General features: G+C 40.9%; 1 protein-coding gene across 4 annotated transcripts in view; it reads left to right on the top strand.

Moving 5' to 3' along the window:
• Positions 1-27762, top strand: part of Zfand3 (zinc finger AN1-type containing 3) — a 241628-nt gene that overhangs the window by 170125 nt on the left and 43741 nt on the right. For all 4 annotated transcript variants that reach the window (XM_076557533.1, XM_076557531.1, XM_076557532.1 and 1 more), the window contains one exon: positions 14748-14813. In XM_076557533.1, the coding sequence (XP_076413648.1) occupies positions 14748-14813 (66 nt within the window). The remainder of the gene's footprint in view (positions 1-14747; positions 14814-27762) is intronic.

The raw sequence follows: 27762 nt of genomic DNA on the forward strand, positions 1-27762 counted from the left end.
ATTCTGTGCTGTTGATCTGTGCCTGTATTAAGCTGACTTGGGAGTATTTTTTTAGAGTGTATGATGCTTCCAGGTATGTTCTTTTTGCTTACAGTTGCTTCGGCTTTTGTGGATACTTTGTGAATTATGTAAGCATTTTCTGGTTTTGTTTTCTATTTCTGTGAAGAAATAGATTCTGTTAGTATTTGGGGAGGGATTGTGTACACTCTGCATATTGCTTTGGCTGGTGTAGTCATTTGAACAATGTGCTTCTAACCCATGAATATGGGATATCTTTCTTTGAGAGGAGGTGTCTTTTTCTCTTCCTTTTCTCTGTGTATCTTGAGTTTCTTTAACTGGTGTTTTATAATTTTCATTGTAGAGATTATGCACATACTTGGTTAAATTTATTTCTAGTTCTTATATTGTTTTGTAGTTATCGTGAATAGATTACTTTCTTTTTCAGCAAGTTTCTTATTGATAAAGAAGCACTGTTTGTTTTTTTTAATTGATCTTGTATCATGACCATTTATTGAATTTATCAATTCTAATTGTTCTGGGTGAAGTCTTGAGGACTTTCTACCTATGAGTTCATGTCATTTACAGATGGTTAATTTTACTTCCTCCTTTCTTGTTTGGATGATCTGTCTTTCTCTTGCATAATTGCTTTGGCTAGGACTTATAGTTCCATACAGAGTTGGTAATAGAGAGCCTCTTTGTCTGTCTTCAGATCCTAGGGAAAGTGGATTTGACTTTTTCCATTGGCTATGTTGTTTGCTGTGTGTTTGGAATACATGACCTTAACTGTGTGTGATGTAATCTTTCTATATGTCTAATTAATCAGAGCTTTTATTGTGGAAATGGTTGATTTTGTTATTGTTTTTTCAGAGTCTCATTCTGTAACCCAGTTGGCCTGAATCTGAATAAAGCTCACAACAGTCCTCCTCCCTCAGTAAACCACCATGTCTCTTGAATTATATTAACTATCTTTTCTTTGTCTGTTGTCCCTCTTTCTGCTGGTGTGATGCACATACTGAGTTGCACATCTTTAACCATATGTACTCAGAGACTGGGTCTTGGTCACGATTTATAATCATTTTAATGTGCTGTAGGTTGGGGTTGTACTAAGTACTAAAGTACTAAGAAGGTTTACGAGTTGTGTTCATCAGAGATAGTAGTCAGTAATTTGTGTGTGTGTGTGTGTGTGTGTGTGTGTGTGTGTGTGTGTGTGTGTGTGTCCTTGTCTGGTTTTGGTGTCAAGGTAATGTGATCTTGTACATGAGTTGAATTCCTTCCCCTTTAAGTTTGTAGAGTGGGTTAAGAAAGTCTAGTGTTATAGTCTTTAGAGGTTTGGTAAAATTGAGCAGTGAGTTCTTTTTTGTTACTAAGTGTTGCTCGTTGTTGATTAATTTAGATTTTCTCTTTTTCATGGTTCAGCTAGAAGTTATCCATCTTTTTAGGTTTTCCAGATTGTGGGTGAATAGTTATTTGTAATAGTTCCTACTAATCCTTTGTATTTCTAGGTCATCATTTGTAATAAATACCTCCTTTTATTGTCTCTGATTTTATTTATTTGACTCTAATTCCCCCCCCTTATTTTTAATATTGTTGATTTTACTTTCTTGTCCTAATTTTGTTTGTTTCTGCTTTAGTTCCTTCTCTCCTTAATACTTTTCTGATTGGTTTGTTCCTTTTCTAGCTCTTTAAGTTATCTGTTAGCTTGTTTTTTTTGAATCATGTCTTCCTATGGTTTGAGTTTTGGTTTTTGCTAGTTTTGCTTTGCTGTGTGACAGGGTCTGATTGTGTTGCTCTGCTGTCTGTAGTCTTTTGTCACAAGCTAGAGTCATCTGAAAGGAGCGAACTCCAGTTGAGAAAAATGCCTCCATAAGATCCAGCTGTAGGGTATTTTCTCAGTGACTGATGGGGGAGGGCCCAGCCCCTTGTGGGTGGGGCCATCCCTGGGCTGATGGTCCTGGGTTGTATAAGAGAGCAGATTGAGCAAGCCAGGGGAAGCAAGTTGGTAAGCAGCACCCCTCCATGACCTCTGCATCAGCTTCTGCCTCCAGGTTCTTGCCCTGCTTGAGTTCCTGTCCTGGCTTCCTTTAGTAATAAACTACATGTGGAAATGTTAGCCAAATAAACCCTTTCCTCCCCAGCTTGCTTTTGGTCATGGCATTTTGTTAGCAGTAGTAACTGTAACTAAGACAAGTTGCTCAGGCTGGTCTCAAAGTCTTTGAGTTTTCCTTTAATATATGACATTAATTCCCAAAATGATGCTGTGAGAACATTCTTGTGTTGTGCCTAAATTAATAATAATAATAAATAAATAAGCAGGATGCACTTTGCTTCCCTGGAAACTTGTTTCTGGTGATGCCTTAGCTTACCAGGGATTTAAAAAATGGTGGTGGGTGTTGTCACCAGTGAGCTTAGTTAGACTGTCTCATATTTGCAATCTTCGTGTTAGAACTATAGAGGTAAATTATCATCCATAGATTGTAATGTCTTTTTTCATTTCCTTTATAGCCTGTTGTTGATTCTAGCAAAGCCTGATCTGCTCTCTGCAAAGTGAATATCACTGCCACCAAGTAGATCAGTTTTTTATTTAATTTTCCAGTTAAATTTCTAGTAATCTCTAAAGGGAGCCAGTTTGCCCCTTTTCAGAGTGACTTCTGTAGGAGGGCAGATATTGGACAGACCAAGCTAGCAGCTTCCAGTAAAGTGTTTGGAAAATATTACCTATTAAAAATATTTTATGACTTCCTGCTGGTCTGGTTTTAAGTGAAATATGGAGGGACGATTTATTTACAGTTCTCTCTGTGTGTGCCTTTCTCTTCCCTTTTCTCTAATGAAGCTCGAAGCATCAAGCCGTTTATCAGAGATAATTGTACAACAGATGGAGCTTTTCTGATATATAATAGTCTCAAAGTGGAAGATTCTCTCCCGTAATAAAGAATGCCCAAACTTTAAATGTCTCTTGATTTTAATTTAAAGGCTTTTTTTTTCCTGTAGTATATTTATTTATTAATCCTAAGGCTGGTTCTACAAAGCATGCTGCTTTCATTAGGGCCTTGTTCTGTAAGGATTGATACTTTGCAGTGCAGTTTGGTAATGTCCGATATGTGCTTTGTTGAATAAAATAGCTATCATTCAGGAATCGTTGTGGATGATCTTTCAGGTAATTCTTGTCAGGATGCAGGACTTGCGTGTTTGCTTATACAGAGTATTTCTGCTGTACCTTGTTCAAGTACCTGCAGTGTCATTTGACCTTTAACCTGTCGAAATAAGAGCCCGATTAAAGTAAAACCATCATTTTCAAGTTCCTCACCTGCTGCTCTTCCTCTCTCCTTCTCAACTTCAAATCCTGCCTTCAAGTAGTCATATGAAGTGTGACGACAGCATCTTCAAATTCTGGGTTAACAGAAATGACTAATTTGCCCGTCCATGTTCTTTGCTTATTTCGCTCCCCCAACCTTGCTTATGTGTAGGAATGCCTCATATATTCTGGATAAGTCAGTTCTCAAATTGTGTATTTTGTGTAGTTCCACTTTCTCCTGCCCGGGGGTCCTTTCTTTGCCTGCTTGACCATGCTGTGTGTGCTGCTGCCGCCTGCAGACACCATCGTCTGGGTTAGCAGGTTGGCTGCTATGGTTTGCAGTGCTTATGCCGAAGTAACCTTCAGTGTATTTACTAATAGCCACATAACCCCAGTAACAGTTATATTGACAATTCTTTTGCAACTATAAGTTTTCTATGCCATTACTATCTCTTACTGGGCCTAATTTATAAATTAAACTTCATTGTATAGGAAAAACACAGTGATTCAGAGTTTGATGCTTTCTGCAGTTCCAAGGCATCTTTGGAGGGATCTTGAAGGATAGTGTGCATGGTGGGTGGGGTGCATGTGGAGACCCAAGGTTGACATCTTCAGTTTGTACTCTGTCTTATATGTCTTCTATGCTCATGAGGCAGAGTCATGACTCCAGAGCTCACATATTCTTCTGGTCTAGCTAGCCAGCTTAATCCAGGGATTCTGTCTGCCTTCTGCATGCTGGGATTACAGGCAGACTCTTGTAGCAACCTGACTTGAAGTGGGTACTGGGGAATCTAAACTCTGCTTCTCATGTTTACACAGTAAGTGTTTTGCCAACTGAACCACCAACCTCCCCAGCCCTCATTTTAATTTTAAGTTACTTGTATTATTGTTTATGGTTCCTAGTTTGTCTTTATGATCCTGTAAATAGTTAATAGATTTAAAAAAAATTTAAATCTAGAAGTTGCCATTGCCACTCTTTTTTTTTTAAATTTATTTATAGGATTATATCTTTAATCTCTTCTTCCTTCTGGTATTTTCCTCGTACAAAACAACCTGTCAGATGAGGTTGCCAGTGGTAGTCATGCTGGAAAAGGAAGTTGTCTTGTTGACTCACCACTTCTAGTGTGGGCATCCAGATTCTTTTTTTTTTTTTAAGTAATATTTTTATTTTTGGAATTGTGTGCATGTATGCAGTGTAGTTTGATCTTATCCACTTCTCATTTCTCCCATCCCCAAATCCTTCACCTCCCAACACATGGCCCTCCCAAATTCATGTCCTCTTTCAGATTCTTCATCCTGTGTTAGACATCCAAAACTAGCCCTCAGTGTGGCTCATCTACCTGCTCTTGCTTGAACTAGTGCTTGCTTCTGCACCAAATCAAAGCTTTTCTTTGCCCAGAGTCTACCCGGCTTTCATAGAGCCATTCCATTCATGCTCTCTGAGGTCCACTCAAAATTGTTGCATTTATCCTTGACTGTTTCCATTAAGGAACTCCTGGACTACTTATCTGTGACACTTGGTCTCAAATTGTCTTTATTGTTACTTTTAGACTTGGATCTCTCTCTCTACCAGCTTTGAGTCTCAGGTTCTAAATAAGCAAAGCCTCTAATACTTACTCACTGAAACCTAAAAGGGTTGTTTCCATAGTCTTCCCTGATGGCTGTAAGACTGTCCAGTTATTGCTGATCAGACTCAGTTTTGAAGTGCTTTTTGCCACTGACCAGCAAATACAGAGGCTCAGAAGATTCTGTTAATTGATTAAGTGCTCTGCACTTACCTGAAGGTAAAGGCCACAGTGGACAACTGTGTCGTGTCACGCCAGTTTAACCTGTACTGTTGTTTTTGGTTTGGTTTGCCTTGTGCAGGTATAGGAAGTGGGTGACACTGACGACCTTAAACTAAATCCAAGCTTTGTCAAAATGATCAGCTGAAAAGTCAGAAGAGAGGCCTCTACTTGGATATGCTAGAAGTAACTATTTTAACTTTGTAGAAATATGTTTTGTGTTTATGCAATTCTCTGAAAACCCAGGGCTGCCAGGACAAAAAAACAACCATATAACTATATTTCATACTCATTTTCTCCATCGTTTTCTAAGCCATTTCACGTTTTGATCCATCACCAGGGTGCCACTTCAGTAAAGAATTTTTAAATTTCAAAATACCAGTGCAGTCCTTTGACTACATAATTCAAATTGTGACATTTTTAGTCATTCACAACAAAGACCAATTCCCTAAGACCTGGCAGTGTGGACTGTGTGTCGAGCCTTTCATTCAGTGTCACTCAATACACTGCTACTACAGGACAGTGGGCTTTGGGGGGACTGAGCAGTGAGGCAGAGAGGCCCTGCTTCTGTGGTTCTCTTTAAATGCCGTGGGATAGCACCTGTGGTCTGGGTAGATGTCTTGTTCCATTCTTCCTAAGGCCTCTCAGGAAGAGCATACACAAGTCACATCCTTTTCTGAGGAGGGCGCCCCAGCTTTTTGCAATTCCCAATGAAGACAAGATTTATGAGAATGGTCTTATTACCTTTGTTTTATTTTATTTATTTTTATATTAAGGGTATGGGTGTTTTGCCTGCATCTATGCATGTGCACCATGTGTATGAAGTGTCTGTGAAGGCCAGAAGAAAGCATTAGATCTCCTTGTACTGGAGCCAACAGACAGTTGTGAGTAGCCGCCATGTGAGTGCTGGGAACCAAACCTAGGTCCTCTGCTTTTAACCTTTGAACAGTTTTTTCAGTCTGTTCATTTTTTTTTTTAAGGAAAAAAAAAATCTCCCAATGCCGAGTGTCTCCATCAGTGTTATGAAAATCACACTTGTGCTGATGGTAGAAATGCAAATTTTCAGATCCCAGTTGGGCCTTAGACCTGTAAATTGTCAGAATCAGAGCCTAAATTAGACAATGACAGTCCCTGATTTCATATCCATATTAGATGTGCTTTGTCATGAGGAAACAAAAGCAGTGTCTAAAATTAGAAATGACTTTTTTTTAACTTCTCCTAAAGGGGCTCTGGTTTGATCCCCAAGATGACATCTCAGTTAACTGCATCTTAGACTTGTCACACTCTCATCCTGAAGAACTGATACTGAACACATTTAGCTGCTTACCTAGAACCAATTAAGTTCTATGAAACATTGTAGCCAAACTAGATAAAATGGTGACTGTGAATTTATGTCACTTGACTTTATTTACATGTTAACATAGTTTCAGATAGTAAAAACCATTTATTTACACTGCATGCATGGATAAGCCAAGAGTAACATGAGAGGGTTGGCTTGAGAGGAGTGTGGAAGGATTGGAACAATCTGCCAACCTTAGAGTCCACTCTTGTGTTCCGTGCGTGCTGGGAGTTCTCAACTGAGGTCTGAGCACCTGTTGTGTCCCTCTCAGGATCTCGGAAGTCCTTCTGACTCTTACTGGTGTAGGAGTGCAACCCTTTGCAGGGACACTCTAGCAGGCATGCTGCAGGTGCAGGCGCGAAACTGGAACGCCATCTTTAAGTCTGGGACTGGAAGCTTTTTAAGATCATTGTTTCATAAAAGAACATTTTCATATGCAAGTGTAACTGTTTTTGTTAATTTAAATGAAATATCAATATTTTTGTGTTTTTAAATTTTAGCTAGGTAAGTATCAGTCAATATGGTACATGTAAACCAAAGTTCATTGTGATCCTCAATCATTTTAAATATAAAAAGATCACTTGAGGACTGAAAATTTAGGAACTGCCATGTTAGATTAACATGTAAATATGGTTTAAAAAATCAACTGTTTTAATTAGTATGACAGTTCTTGTTGTTCAAATCTTAGATGGTCTTTTAATAAAAAAAAAAAACCCAGAGCCCCAGATATCAGGGTGAAAGCTGAAATATCAGAGAAGTAGTATAGCCAGCCACTAATTTTTATCGCTATAAAAATCCTCGGCCTAAAGAGAGTTAGTTCCTGTTTCCTCACCACATATATACCTTTCTCTGTCCTGCCATATTACTTACTGGGATTAAAGTCATGTGTGTTTCTCAAGCAAAGGCATGAGATCTCACGTGCTGGGATTAAAGGTGTGTGCCACCGCTGCCTGGTTCTGTTTCTCTCCTGTACTGGATCAATCTCATGTAGCCCTGTGTGGCCTTGAACTCACAGAGGTCCAGACGGATCTCTGCCTCCTGAGTGATAGGATTAAAGGTGTGTGCCACCACTGCCTGACTTCTTTGTCTAATCTAGTGGTTTGTTCTGTCCTCTGATCCTCAGGCAAGTTGATTAGGGTACACAGTATACCACCAAAGTTCTTCCATTTATCCCATGGTGTTTGGCTTGAATTGTTTTTATCTGGTGTAGAACTGTTTTGAATGCTTGGTGTGCTAGATGGCTTGGACTGCCTCTGCCTCTGAGGCTCCTGACCTTGGTGTTGTTACAGGCCAGGAGACAGTGGTCCTTCCACGGCTCCTCTGATCCTAGCATGGCAGCTTATAGTGCTCCTTGGAAGTATCCATGAGTCTGGGCGTGTGGGAAGGAAGCACGCCTAACTTACTTGCTCTTGGTGCTGCTCCATGGGAAGGTACTGTGTGTGGGAGAATTTTATTTCTAGTGAGCAAACCTGGTGATGACCGCACACACATCTCAGTGTTTGCAGAGATGTCCAGTACTGGGATTATTAGGGAGGTGGGTACGATAGTCTATTATTTTGTTGAATATAATCCAGTAAGATGCCAATAGTAAGGCCTTGCCCACTTTGAAAATCTCCTTATACCATTCAGATCTAAATTAGGGATTTATGAGAGGTCATATAGCAAGTTATGATTAGAACTTCTGACAGATCAGCACTGAAGTTTTGTAACATATCTTATAAATGGTTCCGTTTAGAAGTTTCATTTGAAGAAATGTGAGGGCTATCATCTGTGTTGGTTTTCTGTAAACTTAGATTCCCACCTATTATATCTTTATGTTTACTTGTTTTTAATCAGCAGATCTTTTCAGACCCAGTTATGTAGATGGATTAGGCATGTCCCTTCTGGTTATACTAACTCATGAATTGCAGGTGAAGGGTGACTGTGGAAGGTGAGGAGGGCTTTTCTGAAAAGGTAACTGGTTCTTCTGCAGCCTGGTGTTTCCCTGTTTGTTATTAATATCTGTTCTTTGGTATTTTAAATCACCACATATATGTTGAAGGCATTCAGAGAGAGACTACTTTATTACTCAAGAAGTAGATTATTTGAGTATTTTTGTAAGTTTTTATTTTTAACATGACCACAGCAAGATACAAGTTTATGTTTGCATTGCTCAGATCCCCTACTGCTTTGAAAAGCTTCATCAGCAAGCAATTCCGAATCTCGAGAGAGGAGAGAGAATTATGGCTGTTGGGTCTGTCTGAGGTCACCTTTAGAATAGTGAGCCTGAAAAAGTGAGCTGCTGCAAAGTAAACAGTGTGGGTTATGTGGAGTGAGATTGACCAGCTGCTTAGAAATGGATGATACATTGCTAAGAAGCTCACAGTGCCTTTCGTTGGGAATTAATTAGATACTGTTATGTAAATGTCATGTTAATTAAGCAAGAAAATTGAAGTGTTGTAAATCTGCCCGAGGACTGGCTATTTTTGTGTATTAATGTTTTGCAGTTTCCTTGGAAGGCTGTAGTAGAATGTTTGGCTATTGGGTATCTGGTGATTCTAGCTGACTCTTTGACAATCCATTGTTTCTAATGATTCTTTAGCACATGGTTTAACTTCAAGCAGTGAAGGCTTGTGGGAGCAGGACCAAAAATAACCAGTCATGACAGCTGTTTGAACAAAACCTGTTAGAGTAGATTGTTCTTCTCCACTTGAAGGTAAAGGAGAAAAACTGTTTTTCATATTTGTTTGCCTTTGGTTTTGAGTGCTGGAGAGCATTGCTCGTCCAAGTGTGGCTGTCCTCTATGCCAGTGCTCTCTTCCTCCCCCAGTCCCAGGAACCTGATGGCCTGTGGAATTGATTGCACTGTGAGGTGTCTTGAACACGGCTTTGTGATATGCTCAACAACTATAGGAGACTGAAAAAAAAAAAAAACTCAGAATTCTGCTACTTCACCTTGAAATGAATGTTGATGGTTAAGGCATACCTTTATGTAGTCCTGATTTTTACAGGTTACAGCAGTGGTTCTCAACCTCTGGGTCATGACCCCTTTCCAGGAGTCACCTAAGACCATTGGAAAACACAGATAAATATACATTACAATTCATAACAGTAGTAAAATTACAAGTTATGAAGTAGCAACAAAAATAATTTTGTGGTTGAGAGGTCAGAACAACATGAGGAACTGTATTAAAGGGTCACAGCACTAGGAAGGCTGAGAACCACTGGGTTACAGTGAATATGCAAATTTGTTGCATGCCTTCAGCTTCACAGAGCTGAAATTGGTAGTTTCCCCAGGAAAATCCGCTGCTCTGTTGGATTTGCTATAAAAAAGTTTCTGCTTATTGGGAGTACAGCTGAGGAATAACATTTGACAGTGTTCTTGACATTTCACATGTGGGCCTGCATTACATGTGGCACCTTTAATACCAGCATAGAAACAACCCTGGAATAAAAGAATATGTAGACTTCCAGATTACAAACTACAGGCTCCCCCAAGCGTTAAATTACAAAGTCAGTTGAGAAAGTTGGCATTTTAGAAGGAGTCCTCTGAATATAACATCAAATGCAGTGTGCTAGTCTGTTATTAAACACCTTTAGATAATGAAAGATCTTGGAAAAATTAGTTATTCACTTTAGCAAAGGAAATCAAAAAGCATACATGATGATTGGCTGAAAGGCAGTTCAGGCTGATTTTGTGTATAGCCTAGGCCGATCTCCAACTTGAGGTACTCCTTTCTCAGCCTCCCAAGTGCTCAGATTGTGGGCATGTGCTATTACTTAGGCTCTCAGGGAAGCAAATGATTCCTGAGCTTATCTTAGGGTTTCTATTGCTGCGATGAAACACCATGACCGAAAGCAAGTTGGGGAGGAAAGGGGTTTGTTTGACTTACCCTTCCACATTGTAGTCCATCACTGAAACTCAAACAAAGCAAGAGCCTGGAGGCAGGCGCTGATGAAGAAGCCATGGAGGGGGGGCTGCCTCCTGTCTTGCTCAGCCTGCTTTCTTATAGAACTCAGAACCACCAGCCCAGGGACGGCACCACCCACAGTGGGCTGTGCCCTCCCCCATCAATCTTTAATTAAGAAAATGCCTTACAGCTGGATCTTAGGGAGGCATTTTCTCAATTGGGCGTTCCCTCCTTTCATATTACTAGTGTGTGTGTCAAGTTGACATAAAACCAGGCTGCAGAGAGCCCAACATACTAAACAAGAAATTGTGTGTGTGTGTGTATGTGTGTGTGTGTGTGTGTGTGTGTGTGTGTGTGTGTGTTTTAAACATAGAAACAAACAGTCGAAAGTTGTCTTTCTGTAGTTGCCATAATACAGGCTGCAGATGTAACACAAAATTGATGGCAGTGCCTGCAGCTTGTGCCATGGTGATCACTCCATGAGCCTCCTGGTTTCCCAGAGAGCTGCATGCTGAGTTTCCTAGAACAGTGGTGCTCTGTGCTCTGCACTAAATTTCCTCCTATACCTGTAAAAGAATCCTCTGAGCTGTTCAGTGAGACACACACTGCTTCTTAGTGAGAAAAAAGATGGCCAAGAACGGAGCAGAGCTCACAGTGTGCTGTAGGTACATGTGGCGGCTCCCTCAGGCATTAGAGATTCCAGAAAGGAACACAGGTCCTGTTTTTGGTGGAGAGGACACCTCCATTTTGACCCTTGCCAGCAGTTCTCAGTACCATTTTGTTTACTGGAAGCACATGGGACAGATACCATATTTTTCTTGTTGTTAACAGAAACCCTTCCCATAATTACCTACATTTGTTTTAAGAGTTGATTTGTAATTAATTAAGAGCAGATATTGTCCTCTCTAGTGGCTAGTCCTTTTTATTTTTTCCTTCAAGAGTATGTGGTTTGGATGACACACAATTACTATAGGATGCGTGTATGGTACTCACCGGCTTTTGATCTGTGTTTTAAAGTGTTTCATGTTACTGTCTGCCAATTTCAAGTTTTCCATTTATAATATTGCCCAATTATCAAAACTACGATATATTATCATTGCCAGTTGCCTTTGTTGTCAGTTTTTCTTGGCTCAACTGTGGTTCTGTTTGTACTTTAATGGAGTGAATACATTGGGTTAGGCTGCTGCCTTAACAAGCCTCTGGAGAACACTTGTATGGTGATGCATATTGAGCTATGCTTTGTAGCTAGAAGGTTATTTGCATTTTTTTGCCAAAGCCTACAGAAATTTATTGATGAGTAATTTTTTTAAGGGGTAAACTCTTAACCTTCAGGTGAGGTCAAATTTCCTTGATTTGATAATTACCTGAGCATTTGTAGGCATGGAGTGTTAATTCATGAGTTCCAGACATTTCTCTCATTGTTTTGATTTCGCAGTCTCTCCCTTCTCATAGTTTCCCTGGATGGCTTATTGCTGTCCTTTAAGAAAGCATTCTGATACAGTCTCACTGACTTTTCTCCACAGCTCACTATGTTGTGGGAACCTTTGATCCTGGCCAGATACTGAACTAAGAATTAAAGAAAATCCATCATATATTGTAACTACTGGACTGTTAGTATTTATGGTGTATCTAGCTTGCTTAAAAATATACTTAAGTCTCCTGCTTACCTTGAATTGTTCCATCAAGAGTTCATATTCAGTGCTTAGGAGTCTGTATTTTAAAAAATTACTTTATGTTTATGAGTGTTTTGCCTGTGTGTGTGGTGTGTGTGTGTGTGTGTGTGTGTGTGTGTGTCTGTCTGTCTGTCTGTATGTATGTATGTATGTATGTATAAGCACTGTATATGTGCCTAGTGCCTGCAAGAAGCCAGAAGAGGTCATTGGATCTCCTGACTGGGAACCAAAGCTGGATCTTACATAATTCATTCTAGTACAGCTTGAACATCCGTCTTAATTTATGTTTGTAATATTATGATTAAACACCATGACCAAAAACAACTTGAGGAGGAATGGGTTTATTTCATCTTACAGCTTCAGGCCTTTATCATACAGGGAAGTCAGGGTAGGAACTCAAGTCAGGAACCTGGAGGCAGGAACTGATGCTGAGGACGTGAAGGAGTACTGCTTACTGGGTAGCTCATGGATTGCTCAGCCTGCTTCCTTATATCATCTGGCTAGAGGTAATACCACCAATATGATGGACTTGGACCCTTTCACATCAATCATCCATCAATAAAGTGCACCACAGGCTGTTATGTTGGAGGCATTTTTCTCAGTTGAGATTATTTTCTTCCTAAATGATTCTAGGTTGTGTCAAAGTGACATAAAACTGGCTAAAACAGTGTCCCTAATCCAAATACCCAAAGTGCTCCAAAATCAGACACTTGGGAGATACAAGACATAAGAGAAAATTCCATATTTGATCTCATGTCTTGGGCCACTAAAGATACTGTGTACAGTTAGCTCAGGTTATGTGTACAAGGTCTAGGTGAAGTATAATGGAATATGTTGTTCAGTCTTGGGACCTCCTAGTCTCAAGATAACATTACCTATGAAATATTTCAAAATCGACTAAAAACATCCAAATCCAAAACAGTTCTGATCCTATTTTGTATAAAGGATTCTCAACCTGTATTCTATTTTTTGCAGTCCCTTTATATTATACCTCCATTAAAAAGTTTTAAAGATCCGTTTGCTTCCCTAATTAAATCCACCGGCATTGTTAAATGTCCCATGTCCACAGTCATGACCAAACAGGTGACAGTGACAGATGACAAGAGTTTTCATGAAAGAGAAAGTGATGAGACCCAACAGCAAGCCTCACAGTGTATGAAACCTTTTTACCGAGGTGGTCCATGATCCCTTTGGCTAGTGACAACTTTACTGTTGCTTTTTATTGTGAAAGAAATGAGAGTGGCAAATGTCATCCTCGAGAAAAGCCTGTTGTGTCCCACAAATGGCGATGCTGCCATAAGAACAACAACAAAATACATGGAAGAAGGAGCCACAAGTCAGAGTTCAGAGAATCTGGAGACCATGGACACTGTCTGGTTTGTGTATGGCTTGGCTCACTGCCTCTGCCTGTTGCTCCTTTTCAAGTCTCAGGTGCCCTTCTAAGCGTCTCAGATTTTAGTGTATTTAAGCTTTCCCTGGGGAAAGGTGACCTTTGTAGGAATAAACATTCAGTTTGAAATACCCTGTCCTCTGATTGGTCTTTTGAATTTTTCTAACTTTTCTTGCGTTTTCAAACTCTTGCATTTTTCAAGTGATGTTGGCCAATGGTGAATGTCCTTCCTCTTAATTGCACGTGACATTCAATATCTGTTTGATGCTTTGGCAGTTGATTCATTTCTGTCTAGCCATTTAATGCTGCTGTGTATTGTTCTTACGTACATAAAGCTTGCCTTTCTAATAAGATTGCAAATTCTGTGCGACTAACCTGTCTGGTCCACCGTAGGCGTTTGTAAAGTGCTTTTGGAAGTGAACAGCACACTTCCTTGATTCTTCCTTCCTTTATATGTCCCTTCTGGGAATTACACTGTGTAAGGGTTGTTGCCATTGTGTCATATAAAGTCTTGTCATAGATGATATAAAACTGTGCTAGTCAGTCACTTAAAGAACCTCTTCAGAATAACATCTGCCTGTGTATTCTGTTCCTTTGTGGTCACCAATATTGCTTTCTCGGGGCAAGTTGAGAGATACTGGCATCCATATTTGTACAACAACTTCCTGTTTTCCAAGGTGGGGCATAGCCATTGATGAGGGGTAATCAGTATCAACTTCATGTTGTAGTGCCTGTCCTTATCCTGCAGAATTCAAGCCGCCTTCTACTAACTAAACTTTTTTCACATTCTGGACCAAATCTCTGAGCCCACCAAGATCCCATGAAGACACACTCGTCCATACTTTTAATAGAAAGGAAATATCCTTTCTTGATCAGCAGTATTTTCTTTATATACTAAAACAATCCTTATTTCTTCTGATAAGCCCTTTGCTGCTTAGGAAATGCTCTTTGTGTAAGGCTAGTTTTACAGTAAATTCAAAGTAACAATGACCACTGAAATTAAAAAAGGACACGTTTCCCTGGTTGCTTAGTGGAAGAGCTCATTTCCCTAAAATTTGGGTAATTTTCTTCTCTCCTTGATCTGAATTCTAATTAAATTTTTATTCTTTAACTTCTCAACATTATGTGAGACTTCAGATTGTTTTATAAAAGGTGCATTCTTCTGTAGAAAGGCTGGGACTCTGGATTCCATTGCTAAAGCTAAAACACAAGCTCTTTAAAGGAATCCATGCAGGTCATCACCTTCTTGCTGCCGCTCCCAGCATATCTGCAGGTGGAGCCTGTCCTCTGTAGGTTTCTCTTTCTTATTCTGGTGGCAGCAGTGGGCATGTGGAAGGTAACTGACTGATGGGCCTATTTTTTTTGTTTGTTTGTTTCTAGGTGGGCCCTGCACAGACACAGCTCATGTCTCGTTAATCACACCAACCAAAAGATCCTGTGGTGCAGGTATGTACACCATCCTTACCTGAATTCTGCCCAGAGATTAGCCACTGGTTCTTACTTGATATGCATACTCCAGGGGGTTTTCAAATTGTTTTTATCAATTACAAAATGATACAGTCTGTACTTGAGGTTGGGTAAAGTTTTGAGTAGAAGTGAGAGCGATGTTCCTAGGAGTCTTGTTGACTGAGTAGCCCTGGTAGCTAGTTCCAAGTAAGTGGGCATGGAAATCCACCAGCTTGCTAATATCACAAGGATGTTAAGACATAAAAACAAGGTGTGAAATGCAGAGTATTGCCCAGTTGTCTTAAGTCCTGAATCTCCTAGAAATAATGAGGAAAGCATAAAAAAGCATTATTACAAAAGTAAGTACTAATTTGTTTGTTACAGTATCTTAGTAGTTTTAGGAAATTACTTGTTGATAAAGCTATGGTGTCTGCTGAAACCAGTCTTCTCAGATTGGTGATGCTCCAAATATCTTTGCATCTGTGATATTTTTATTCAACATGAAGTCATGAATCTTGTAGCCCTTTACAAAGAAGTTCTAATGCCCACTGTACCCTTAGCCTATGGCTTATTTTAAATGGTTTGCCTTTCTAGTAATGCTACCTGCTGTTTAAAATATCTCAAGGTTTGTATTCATATTATATTGTTTTCTAAAGGTCACAGTCAAGATGGTCTTCATAACTTAATTTAGTCCTTTAAAACTGTCAAACAGAAACAATAGAAACTGTTTCAGATGCAGCTTTAAGGCCTTAGCTCCTGTATATATGGTTGCTGTGGATGTTTATGCAGACCATATTTGTGCAGACTCAGAGTCACATCCAGGTGCCGAACTCTAAAAGAATTTGATTTTACTTTTCTTCTTCCACATGGCCAGCTTAGAGACAGGTGTATCTAATAGTGCTAGCACGCTGTCACTACTCCTGTGCACAGTGAGCAAGCTCTACCAGATAGAGTTCATTTCTCTGCTTGATTGAGGTACAGAACAGTTGCCCTAGAGTGAGTTTGATTGTCCTCATTGGCCAGTGGGGGCTTGGGAGACCAGTTCTGCATGATGGTTCTTAGTCCTCTTTCATAGATGAAATGATGTTGGGTACTCAGGACACTGAGTGGATTTCCTGAGTAAGATTGCTAATGAGTATTATAGATAGGACTTGAATGTCAATCTTGCAGATGCTAAAACCTGTTGCAATACATTACATCATATTATTACTTATCACATTTTTATTGTATGCTTGAGCGCCCCCCCCCCCCCAGTAGAAAAGTATGTTATTGATTGAAGTTTAGAAAAACCAAAACACAGATTTGGTAACAGTGTATAGTAATGTAGTTTAAAAATGCAGTTTCCAGGGGGCTGGAGAGATGGCTCAGAGGTTAAGAGCACTGGCTGCTCTTCACCAGAGGTCCTGAGTTCAATTCCCAGCAACCATGTGGTGGTTCCCAACCATCTGTAATGAGAACTGGTGCCCTCTTCTGGCCTGTAGTCATGCATGCTATATACATAATAAATAAATAAATCTGAGAGAGAGAGAGAGAGAGGAGAGAGAGAGAGAGAGAGAGAGAGAGAGGGAGAGAGGAGAGAGGGAAGGAAATGCAGTTTCTAAAACCAGATCAGGTTTCAGTGGGGGGTGGGGAGGTTGGTTGGTTGGTTGGTTGGTTGGTTGTTTTTTTGAGGCAGGGTTTCTCTGTGTAGCTCTGGCTGTCCTGGAACTTGATGTGTAGACCAGACTGCTCTTGAAGTCAGAGATCCACCTGCCTCTGCCTCCCAAGTGCTGGGATTAAAGACATGCATCACCACTGCTTGACTTTTTTAGCCATTTATATAATGTGGTTTGTTTTGTTTTGTTTTTCTTTTAAAAGTAAGTTCTTATTTCAAAGTTGTTTATCATCTATAAAGTGGGATAATAAGGCTCAATATAAGAAGAGTATTGTACACAGCTCACATTAGCTGTTCAATAGTTCATTGTTTAATTATTTATAACTGCAGTAGTATTTTTTAATGTTATCAAAATACCTGGCAGAAATAAATTAGGGCAAGAAAGATTTGTATTGACTCCTTGGTTTTGGATTTTCTTTTACTCTTTTGTTCTTTTGGGGGGCCCACCACCCAGCTCCCAAATAAAACACACACGAGACTTATTCTTTTTTTTTCTTTCTTTTTATTTTTTTTTATTTTTTTTTTATTTTTTTATTTTTTTTTGGGGACAGGGTTTCTCTGTGTAGCTTTGCGCCTTTCCTGGGACTCACTTGGTAGCCCAGGCTGGCCTCGAACTCACAGAGATCCGCCTGGCTCTGCCTCCCAAGTGCTGGGATTAAAGGCGTGCGCCACCACCGCCCGGCCAATGTATTTTCTTTTTCTTTTTTTTTTTGGTTTTTCGAGACAGGGTTTCTCTGCGTAGCTTTGCGCCTTTCCTGGAGCTCACTTGGTAGCCCAGGCTGGCCTCGAACTCACAGCGATCCGCCTGGCTCTGCCTCCCGAGTGCTGGGATTAAAGGCGTGCGCCACCACCGCCCGGCTTTTATTCTTAATTATAAATGCCCAGCCTTAGCTTGACTTGTTCCTTGCCAGCTTTTCTTATTTTAAATTATCCCGTCTACCTTTTGCCTCTTTTTCTTTCTCCTCCCAGATTTCTCCTTCTATATATTCTCTCTGCCTGCCAACCCCGCCTATCCTTTCCCCTGTCATGCTATTGGCCGTTCAGTTCTGACAGTAACACAGCTTCGCAGAGTTAAACAAATGCAGCCTCAATCAAATGACACACCTTAAAATAATATTCTACAACAGCTCCTGGTTTCAGAAAGATTTCAGTCCACTATAGCAAGGAAGCTGTGATATGTGAGGTAGAACCTGTTTACATAGTGCATACCGTGAGGCAGGGACTGGATGAAAGCAGATGTGGGCATGGCCTTCAAAGGCCTTCTGCTTGCAACAGGTTTCCATACCCCATGTTCTAAAAAAGTTGTCACCAATTTCAAATAGCACAAATGCTGGAGACTGTGGAAAGCACAAGCCTGTAGGGCTCATTTTAAATTGCAGCCATAGCATTCTGTTTCAGGTCCCTAAAGACAGATGAGCAACCTACAGTTTAAAATGTACTCAGTCTAACTTCAGAAATCCCCACAGTCTTAGCACAGTTCAGAACTCCAAAGTCTCATCTGAGACAGCGAGCAAACTTCAATATCCAGGTGAACAGGTTACATATACGTCTTCCTTTCTTTCTTTCTTTCTTTCTTTCTTTCTTTCTTTCTTTCTTTCTTTCTTTCTTTTTTTTTTTTTTGGTTTTTCGAGACAGGGTTTCTCTGTGTAGCTTTGCGCCTTTCCTGGAACTCACTTGGTAGCCCAGGCTGGCCTCGAACTCACAGAGATCCACCTGGCTCTGCCTCCCAAGTGCTGGGATTAAAGGCGTGCGCCACCACCGCCCGGCTATATACGTCTTTCTAAAGGGAGTTACGAGAATATAGCACGGAAAGGGTGGTCCAAAGCAGGTTCAAAAACCAGATGGGAAAATGTCAAACCTGTGAGCTCCATGTCCACCATTCAGAACTTGTGGTGGCATCTTCTGAGCTCCAGCAGACTTGGGCAGCTTTACCATTTGCAATCCCTTGTAATCTCTTCCTTGAACAAGCTCCTCGCAGTGGCTCTAGTTTTTCCTGATGACATCTCATGCTCCTGGCTTCTCCAACACCCCAGCATCTCTACTTTACCTGATGCATCACCTTTCCATCTTCACACAACCCACTCAGGAGTTTCCTGCTCTACTTCACCTGAGCTCAGTGGTTTTGGTGGTGTGGTAGAGGAAGAGGAGGAGGTGGCGGAGGTGGTGGTGGTGATGATGGTTGTAGTGATAATGGTGGTTTTCCTTTAAACCTTGGTTCAAACTCTATAACTCTTGAATTCTATGTGCCTATAAAAACCAACAAACACCACATGGATGATGCCAGGTTCCCCCTCTTACCACAATTGGTAGTCCCTTGCCTGGGTGTCTGAACCCTACCTACATGGCCCTTTTCCAGAAGGATATCTATAGGATCTCTCTTCAGATACTCAGATTTTAACAGAAGTCTCTAAGGAGTTTTGAGTTTTTCATTTGTTTGTTTGTTTGTTTGTTTTGAGACAGGGTTTCTCTGTGTAGTCCTGGCTGTCCTGGAACTTGCCTTGTAGAACAGGCTGGCCTTGAACTCAGAGATCACTACGCCTTTGCCTCCTGAGTGTTGGGATTAAAGGTGTGTGCATTATGAGTTTGCATTTTTTTTTTTTTTAATGGTAGAAACTTTGAAGGGAGGAGCCTTGCCCTTAAGACACCTTTCTGTTACCTCATTGAAAATTGTAAGAGTTTTTTTTGGTTTTCCTCTCCTCCCCTCCCCCTCCCCTCTCCCTCCCTCTCCCTCTCCCCCTCTCCCCCCCCTCCCCTCCTCCCTTCCTCCCTTCCTTCTTTTGTTTTTTTGAGACAGGATTTGTCTGTATAGTCCTGGCTGCCATGGAACTCTGTAGACCAGGCTGGCCTTCAACTCAAAGACCCACCTGCCTTTAATCCTAGTGTTGGATTAAAGATGTGTGCCACCACCTGGCTGATGCGTAATCTCAGCCATAGTTTAGTTTGTCCCCTGTTCTAAACACTGGTGTGCTCTTCTTTCTTGCCAGGGTGCACATTCACCAAGTCTTTCTACCTTGTTCAGTTGTTTAAGTTAGTGGTGTCTGACTAGGGGGACAGGTGTGTGTAGAGGAATTTCTAAACAGTCTTATTAAATAAGAAACACAGAGCCAAATACAGGGGTGAAAGCCACCAAACTAATCTTAGCTCACCACACTGCCATAGCTTCCCAAGAGAACCAAACCAGCTTCTTCCTGTCTAACCTGCACCTTTATTGCCTTACTGTTCTGCCTTCTCATTGGTCTTAGCCCAGCCACCTCACTTCCTTGTCACTGCCTGTCTATACAGACCTCCAGGTCTCTATGGTTGGTACTGGGATTAAAGGCGTGTGTCACAATGCTTGGCTGTGTCCTGGGACGCACAGAGACTCTGCCTGCCATGTGATCAGATTAAGGGCATGTGTCAGCACTGCCTGAACTTCTGTTTATGGCTGGCTGTTACCTCTGATCTGCAGGCAAACTTTATTTATTAACATACAAATAAAATATCATCACATTTCAGCACAATTAAATACCACCACAGGTGAAGTCTGTGAATAAGGACACACAAGTGTAGCCTGTGAATAATGGCACAGGTATTGTCTGTGAATAAGGGTACTGGTGTAGTTTGTGAATAAGGTTGCACATAATATAGTTTGTGAGACATGAAGAACACTAATAAAAGCCTTTATCTCAGCCATTTAAAATTCATGTTTTGTAAACACACACACACACACACACACACACACACACACACACTTTTTAAGCTAGGTATATATGTACACATAAATAACATAGAAAGGCATATGGACATTTTAGATAAGATTGTACAGTGATAAGAGTTTTTTTGTTTTTGTTTGGGTCTAAAGGTCAGCTTTAGACTTGTTTTTGTTTGGCGTAGTAAAGACCTGAGTGGTTAAGTAGGGCATCTCAGTTTGTATTTTAAGTGAGTTCGTTAGGATCTGGTAGAGGATAATGTCATAACTTGGGTGGCCAGCAAGGGCAGTAGTGGTGGTGATACAGAAATGGCTTGGCTTGCAGTCATCATTGTGAGAAAAGGGGGTGGGACAGAGGGAGAGGGAGGAGACAGAGAGAACACAGGAACTCCTTTGTAGTAGCTCTAGGATGCAGATTGCAGATAGGAGCCCTAATGGCAAATTAAAGATCAGTTCTACTCATGAGCTGCTGGAAAGACTTTCTGAATCTGGGTTTTAGCCATGCAGAACCTTTTTTTTTTTTTTAAAAAAAAAAGAGAGAGAGAGAGAGAGACTTATTTTATGTTTATTTTTGTGTTTGTTTTTCTGCATATATGGATATGCATCACATGTTTTCCTGGTACCCAAGGAGCCCAGAAGAAGACATCCTGTCCCCTGGAACTGGGAGCTAGAGAGGGTTGTGAGCCAAACCCAGGTCCTCTGCAAGAGCATCAAGTGCTCTTAACTGCTGAGCCATGCCCCCTGCCTCTATTATTATTATTATTATTATTATTATTATTATTATTATTATTATTAAATTCACTATAGCCCTTGGTAGGTAAAAATGAGCAACATCGTGATAATTTTGGCTTTTAATCAGAAAAGAAATAAGTGAAAGGTTATTTAGTCTTGGTTGAACACTAAAGGGCTAAAAGGTGCTCTGTGTATCCTGGGTTGCCTTGGCTAGAGAATGAGAGTACAAGTACACCACACCTACAGATGACTGCAGAGCCCACGTTTCTTCAGAGAGCTCTGAGTGTTTTGCACACGTTCCCTTGTTAATTCTCAGAACCATCCTGCCAAGATCAAATGTGCTGTAAAGGAGAGTCTGCTTCCTTGGCAACAAACCACTAGAAGAATTCAACTTTATCTTCTCTAATCACCACATGGTACCAAAAGCGTGAGCGTGGTGGTTGTAGATCTGGTCAGCATCCTTCCACAGTACCAGTTCTATGTAGAAATTCATGTAGTCTTATTTTTGTGGTTAAAGTGTTTTGTAGGAAAGGTGAGAAGTTTGTCTTTTTCTTAGGCTTTCTTGTTTAAAGATTTATTTGCAGCTACAACAAAAGAAAAGTCCTTTTTTCTGGGGTGTGATATTCATGAACCTCAAAATTGAAATTGGAGTGGACATTGTCTTCGGGTTTTATCACTGTGATAAAAGTCCATGACCAAAAGTAACTTGGGGAAGGAAAGGGATTTATTTCATCTTACAACTTTCTCACACTCTGCCACTGAACAAAGTCAAGGCAGGAACTGGAGCAGAGGCAGTGGAGCAGTAGTAATGTTTACTGGCTTGTTCCCCCTGGTACACTCAGCCTGCTTTCTTATATCATCCAGGACCACCTGCCCAAAGACAGTGTCTCTTTTGGTGATCTGGACCTGCCTATGCCTACATTGATCTTTAGTCATTAAAGTGCCCTACAGACTTGCCTGCAGACAGTATGAATGGAGGCATTTCTCAATTGAAGTTGTTCCCAGATAACTCTGACTTGAGGCAAGTTTAAAAACAAATGAACAAACAAACAAACAAACAAACCTATCCTGGACAAAGAGGTAGTGAGCCGTGCCTGGTTTTAGATTGCCTTGGAGAAAGTCTTACTATCTAGCAGGATCTTTCAGCAGTGACTCAAGGGACTCCAAGTAGTGCACTGGGTGTGTCCAGGGTAGACCTTTTGGCATGTGGGAAAGGGAAATTCCTCTTTCGCTGACTACCCCATAAGGCTTTTTCCTTTTATTTTACAGCCCCTTTTTCTCTGAAGTTTAGATGAGAAAATATTCAAAGGCAGATTTGACTAGAGCCCACAGCCATCAGACCTCCTCCATTGTATACACACTTCCCTTTTACTCTCTTCCAGCATGTATGTTAAGTAGATAATACTTGCTGATACACTTGAAAAATGATGATTTTAAAATGTTGTTTGTATGTTGAAATGTAGTTATAATTAGTAGAGTAGCCAGTAAAATAACTATTTGTGGGGCCTGAGATGAAAGCAGGTGGAATTAGAAACTGTCCCTTTAAACATCAAGACACTTTTCCCAGAAAGCACTGTCTCTGCACCCTGTAAGAAGCACAGAGTGTATGCTGGCTTGCTAGGTTTTCTCCTCTTCCCTACACATGTTTATCCTTTTGGGTCACCTATTTTCCTTTCAGTTCAGTGACAAAATGACATGACTAGAATAGCCTTGTATTGTTCATTGTTTCTTTTTTCCTCCCTAGCCCTTTCTTCCCTATTTTTAGGAAGCCTGCTTGTGATATTGTGTGTTCTTACAAAGGTAGAAGAAGCCCCTTCCACCTGGGAGTTGAGAGAAGACTGATGTACTAAATGCACTTCACATCAGTGTTCAGAAGCCACTTAGAGGGAATGCTTCATTGCTATGTGTTACCAAAAGGTTCTATAAAATCCTTTCAACTGATTAAGAAGCTAAAGGGGGGCGGTGTTGAGTCAGAGGTGTCCTGCACATCTCACAGAACCTGTAGTTGTGTGGTTGAACTCCACATAGTCAGTATTCATGAAAACACTTCAACTGGTGCATTGGACCCTGAAGAACTGAGCCAGCGATCCAAGCTGTAGTGGTCAGTAGTACTCACCATGGGTGGCTCTGATAAAAAATGACATCCTGTCCTTTATTCTCCAGGTGTGAGCTCAACTATATGTCACTTTTTCTTTCTTGTTGGTTCTCCAGATAGAGCTCATCCTTAGGTCTGCAGTCTCAGCATTTGAGACAGAAAATTAGAAATTTGACCTACTTATGTAATACGCAAGTTCCCATCAGTAGAATATTAGGGAAGATATAAACCTTTCTTTTTTATTTGCATTTAATGTAACCATTGAAGAAAGATCAAAACAGTAAATCTGCCATGGCAAGGAAAAAAGTATTAACAAATTTTTTACCTTGTGCATTCATCATCTTAGGTCTTCAGGGAGTTCATTTGATCCTTGGAGTTGGGGGGCAAAATGAATATAAAATATTTGACAAAGTTGCAAATTTTTTTCCTAATGGAAAAGGTACCACCTTGCCATGTTCTGCCCAATTAAATAAGTACTTCCCACTGAAGTCTATGATGGTATGTCATAGTGGCTGATTCCGGCCAGGATGTGGGTTTTAATAGTTGAGGAGATAAAGGGAAGTGGTCTATGCTGTATTTTGTATTGGTTATTACTGGCTTGTTTTTCTATGAGCCAGTGTGCCTCAATTGTTTGTGTTAGAGAATGGAATGAGGGAGTAAGGCACTAGATATGTGGATGACTTGATGCTGGGCATCCATGTTATATGGATTTCAGAAAAAGCCAGAAAAATACGTCCTTGTTTTCAACTGTGCCCTTAAATGGGAGCAACATCATCTTGTCCCCAGTTACATGAGTCTGTGTTATAGCTTAGCATCTGATGTGGCTAATTGCTGTTTTAGAATGTCATGGGGGAGGGGGTGGATGAAGGAAACACTTGACCCTTGAATTTGAACCTTTCCTGTCCTTGTACTTTGAGCAAATTCAGTTTGCTTAGGTTCATGAACACACTTAGAACATTTTTAAAAAAAACTTTCATGGTCATTTATTTTGTCATAGCTTGCACTCTTGCCAAGGAGAAAGAGGCCCAAACACCCATGAGTTAGCTGCTCTATTGCTCCCCTGGGGCAAGATGCCCGAGCCTACACCATTCCTGAGGATGTGGAGACATTACTACTTTACTCCTCCCTCGGTGCTTTTGTGTTTCTCTGGGTGCTGGCTGGATCTAGTTCAGGTGCTGCTGCTTAGATATGTGTGCTTGTTAGAAGGCAGTGGGACAGGAATGTAGCCTTGTGGCCCCAGCAGGCTCACCAGAATGAGCACTGTAGAACAGCCCCAAAGCTGAGGTGTAAATCTTCGGTGCCTGGCAATGATACTACCCATTAAGGAGACTTTTTTTTTTTTCTTCCTGTCCTACTCGGTTCCTGGCTATACTAATAGAACAGCACATCAAGCAAGGCTGTAAATAAAAGTTATTACCTAATAGGTGGGTGCCGAAGTGGAACGGACGGAGCTGAGGCATGGAGGCCTTATTACTGCTCATCAGCAATTACAAACAGGATAAAGTGTGTGGGACTTGAGCTGATGCAGCGGCAGCTAATAGAGGCTGGGATGACACTGGGCCATGAGAGGATGATGTATGCTGATGGGGTTTTACTGCCTCATCTTGCTGCTTGCTTTCAAGACAAGTTGTGTTATCTGTTTTCCTGCTTGCTCATCCATCTCAAGAGAGACAGTCCCATTGCCTCTCCTGCCAGTGGGTGGGCTGCTCGTACTCCTGCCTGCATCTGTGTCTAAAGCATCACCTTCAGGAGATAAACATCTCGGGAAATACTTCATTATCATGGCCAACTGACATCATCATCTTACTGGATTGCTTGCTGTGGTGGCTGTGGAGCACATCTTCAGAAGCAAGTGTTTCTATGGAGTCTAGGATCAGGTGGGGCTCTACCTGTTAAATAACCACCATGACAGAGTCCTATAGTTGAATCTACAACATGCAGAAGAAGTGACGTTGCTTGCCCCTGGGAATTCAACCACAAAGAGACAGGTTAAATTCAGAAACAAATACAACTAATTCCAGCTTTAAAGAGCAGCACACAAATAATTTAGGTTCATTTCAAAAAGTAAAGACCTAAGTGTGGTGGTATTGTGTTCCCCAAAATATTGTGCGCCCTAATAAACTTATCTGGGGTCAGAGAACAGAACAGCTACTAGATACAGAGGCCAGAAAATGGTGGCACTCACACCTTTAATCCTAGCATTCCAGAGACAGAAATCCATCTGGATCTCTGTGAGTTCAAGGCCACACTGGAAACAGCCAGGCGTGGTGACACACGCCTTTAATCCCAGGAAGTGATGGCAGAAAGCAGAAAGGTATATAAGGTGTGAAAACCAGGAACTAAAGCTGGCTAAGCTTTCAGGCTTTTGAGCAGCAGTTCCGCTGAGATCCATTTGGATGAGGACTCAGAGGCTTCGAGTCTGAGGAAACAGGACCAGCTGAGGAACTGGCGAGGCGAGGTATGATGGATCCTTCAGTCTGTAAATGCTTTGCCATTGGGCAAATGTAGATTTTCCCCTTTCCATACAAAGTAAGATTTGAACCTGAAGACAGATGCTTGTAATCCCAGAATTTGGAAGGCTGAAGCAGGAAGATGAGGGCTTCGTCTATACAGCGCTAAGCTATATAATTAATTAGAGGCCACTCTGGGTGTCCTTGTTGTTTTTTTGTGGTTTTTGTGTATTTTTTTCTTTTTCTTTTTTTTTAAAAAAAAGAACCAACCATAAAATTTTATTTGTCAAAAAGCATCCGTTGATACTGATTTTGTTGGTTATTTATGAGTAGTGGCCAGTAGAATGAAGAAAGAGAGAGGACTCTGAGAAAGTTGTTTATATGAGTAACTGACAAGATTTGACAGTTGATAAGAGTTGGCTGAATAAAGAATGTAAAGCATAAACCAGGAACCAAGGAAGATGGGCTGATGACCGGGAGAGAGTACAAAGGGAAACAGTTGGTACTGTTTTCAGTTTCTGATTTTAAGCTAAATTTTACGCCCTTGTAGATCAGCACTTCTCAGCCTGTGGGTCTTCACCCGTTTTGGGGTGTGTGTGTCACATATCAGATTTTGTGCATATCAGATATTTACATTATGATTCATAACAGTAGCAAAATTATAGTGATGAAGTAGCAACAAAATAATTTTATGGTAGGGTCACCACGACAAAGGGATTGTTTAACAGGGTTGTAGCATTAGGAAGGTTGAGAACCACTGTTGTAGATAGTAATAAAATTAGAAATAGTGGCCTGTTTGAGGAACTATCAATCTAGAACAATAACTAACTTATGCAAATTACTAAGGGAATGAATACAAGGAACTAGGCACTAAGGACAGAATGTCAGTGAGGAAGCCAGAAAGAAAAAAGGCTCCCTGCAGGATTGGGAAAGGTTTATAAGAAGAGTCAGGAGGTGGGGAACTAGGGAAAGCTGTCCTTACAGCTCACAGACCACTGGGTGGACTGACAGAAGTCTGTGGTGTGGTGGGTAGCCAGAGCTTGTCCAAGATCATTCTTTTCTGAGTAAAGGCGTAGACAGAACCATCAAGCTAGAAGTAGCTACAGTAAACACTGGTGGACTGAGCGGGAAAACATCTCCCAAGTAGTAGCTGGTCCAGGTTTGTAATTCAGTGATGTAAGTGTTTGTAAACCAAATTGGCACTTTCTTAGAGGAAAGAGCAGAGAGAGGAATATGAGTGTAGTATGCCTCTGTGTTTTTAACAAGGAACATTGAAGTTCACCGTGTGAGACACAGTAGGTAGCATGTCATACCATCAAGTGGGTTAGGAGAACAAGCACCAGTCTGTAGAGACAGTCTTTGTCCGCACAGCCAACCAGTCTCTCCTGGACACCGTGTGTTACTACTTCATATGCAGAGAGAACCTTACAACCCGGGGAGAATCCTTTCTTCCAGCCCTACTTTGGTGAACATTCAGTTCACACTGGTCCTCATCCTGATGCTCATAGTGTATTACTCCTTTCCTCTTCCTTCCCCCTCCCTCTATTTATTTATTTATTTATTTATTTATTTATTTATTTATTTATTTATTTATTTATTTAATCATCTGTCAAGTTCAGCACCATCTTCTCTAGCCCATTTCTATTTCTGATTAGAGAACCCCTGTTCCCTTGCATTAACTGTTTGTTTTGTCCAGTGTTGTTTGTGCATGCACATGCATATGTGCATGTGTTCAGCTCCACACCACAGGCAGGTGTTCCAAGTTACTACAGGTGGTTCATAGAACAAGAAATCCAGTAAATGTCATCATGTGCATGGTTGTGACTCTCCAAATGCTCCCTGCCAGACCACCAAGTTCTGTATAGCAAAGATACATTGCAGTTTTTATAGGTCTAGTCTGTATCATAGTACCTGTTCACTTGAAAAAGAATGTTTTACCTAATCCCTCGTTGGTTGTCAGGCTCTGTCAGTTCCTGGCATGTTGCCCTAGAGCTGCTTTCTTGTTCTTAGCCTCTTTGATCCCCTTGTTGCCCAAGTACAGCACCGAGGCTGGGCAGCAGAGAAGACTGGGAAGTGTCCTCTCTGCTGCTCCAGCTGCTCCAGAGAGTTTGCCTAAAATCCTGTGACTGCAGCCTCCTTGTGTCCTGGCATTTCATGTTATCACTGAGAAGCCAGACAGCACTGCTTTTAACTTTTACAAGTAAAGTATTTGGAAATTTTTCATCTTTATAATATTTATAATCATATTTTTAATCTTGGTTGCCATAGAATTTGTAATGAAGTGTCTAGTGGCTAGGCTGTCCTTTGTTTTATTCAAGATGTTGAGAGCT

This window comes from Peromyscus maniculatus, chromosome 21 (genome assembly GCF_049852395.1).
Source record: "Peromyscus maniculatus bairdii isolate BWxNUB_F1_BW_parent chromosome 21, HU_Pman_BW_mat_3.1, whole genome shotgun sequence".
Lineage (NCBI taxonomy): Eukaryota > Metazoa > Chordata > Mammalia > Rodentia > Cricetidae > Peromyscus > Peromyscus maniculatus.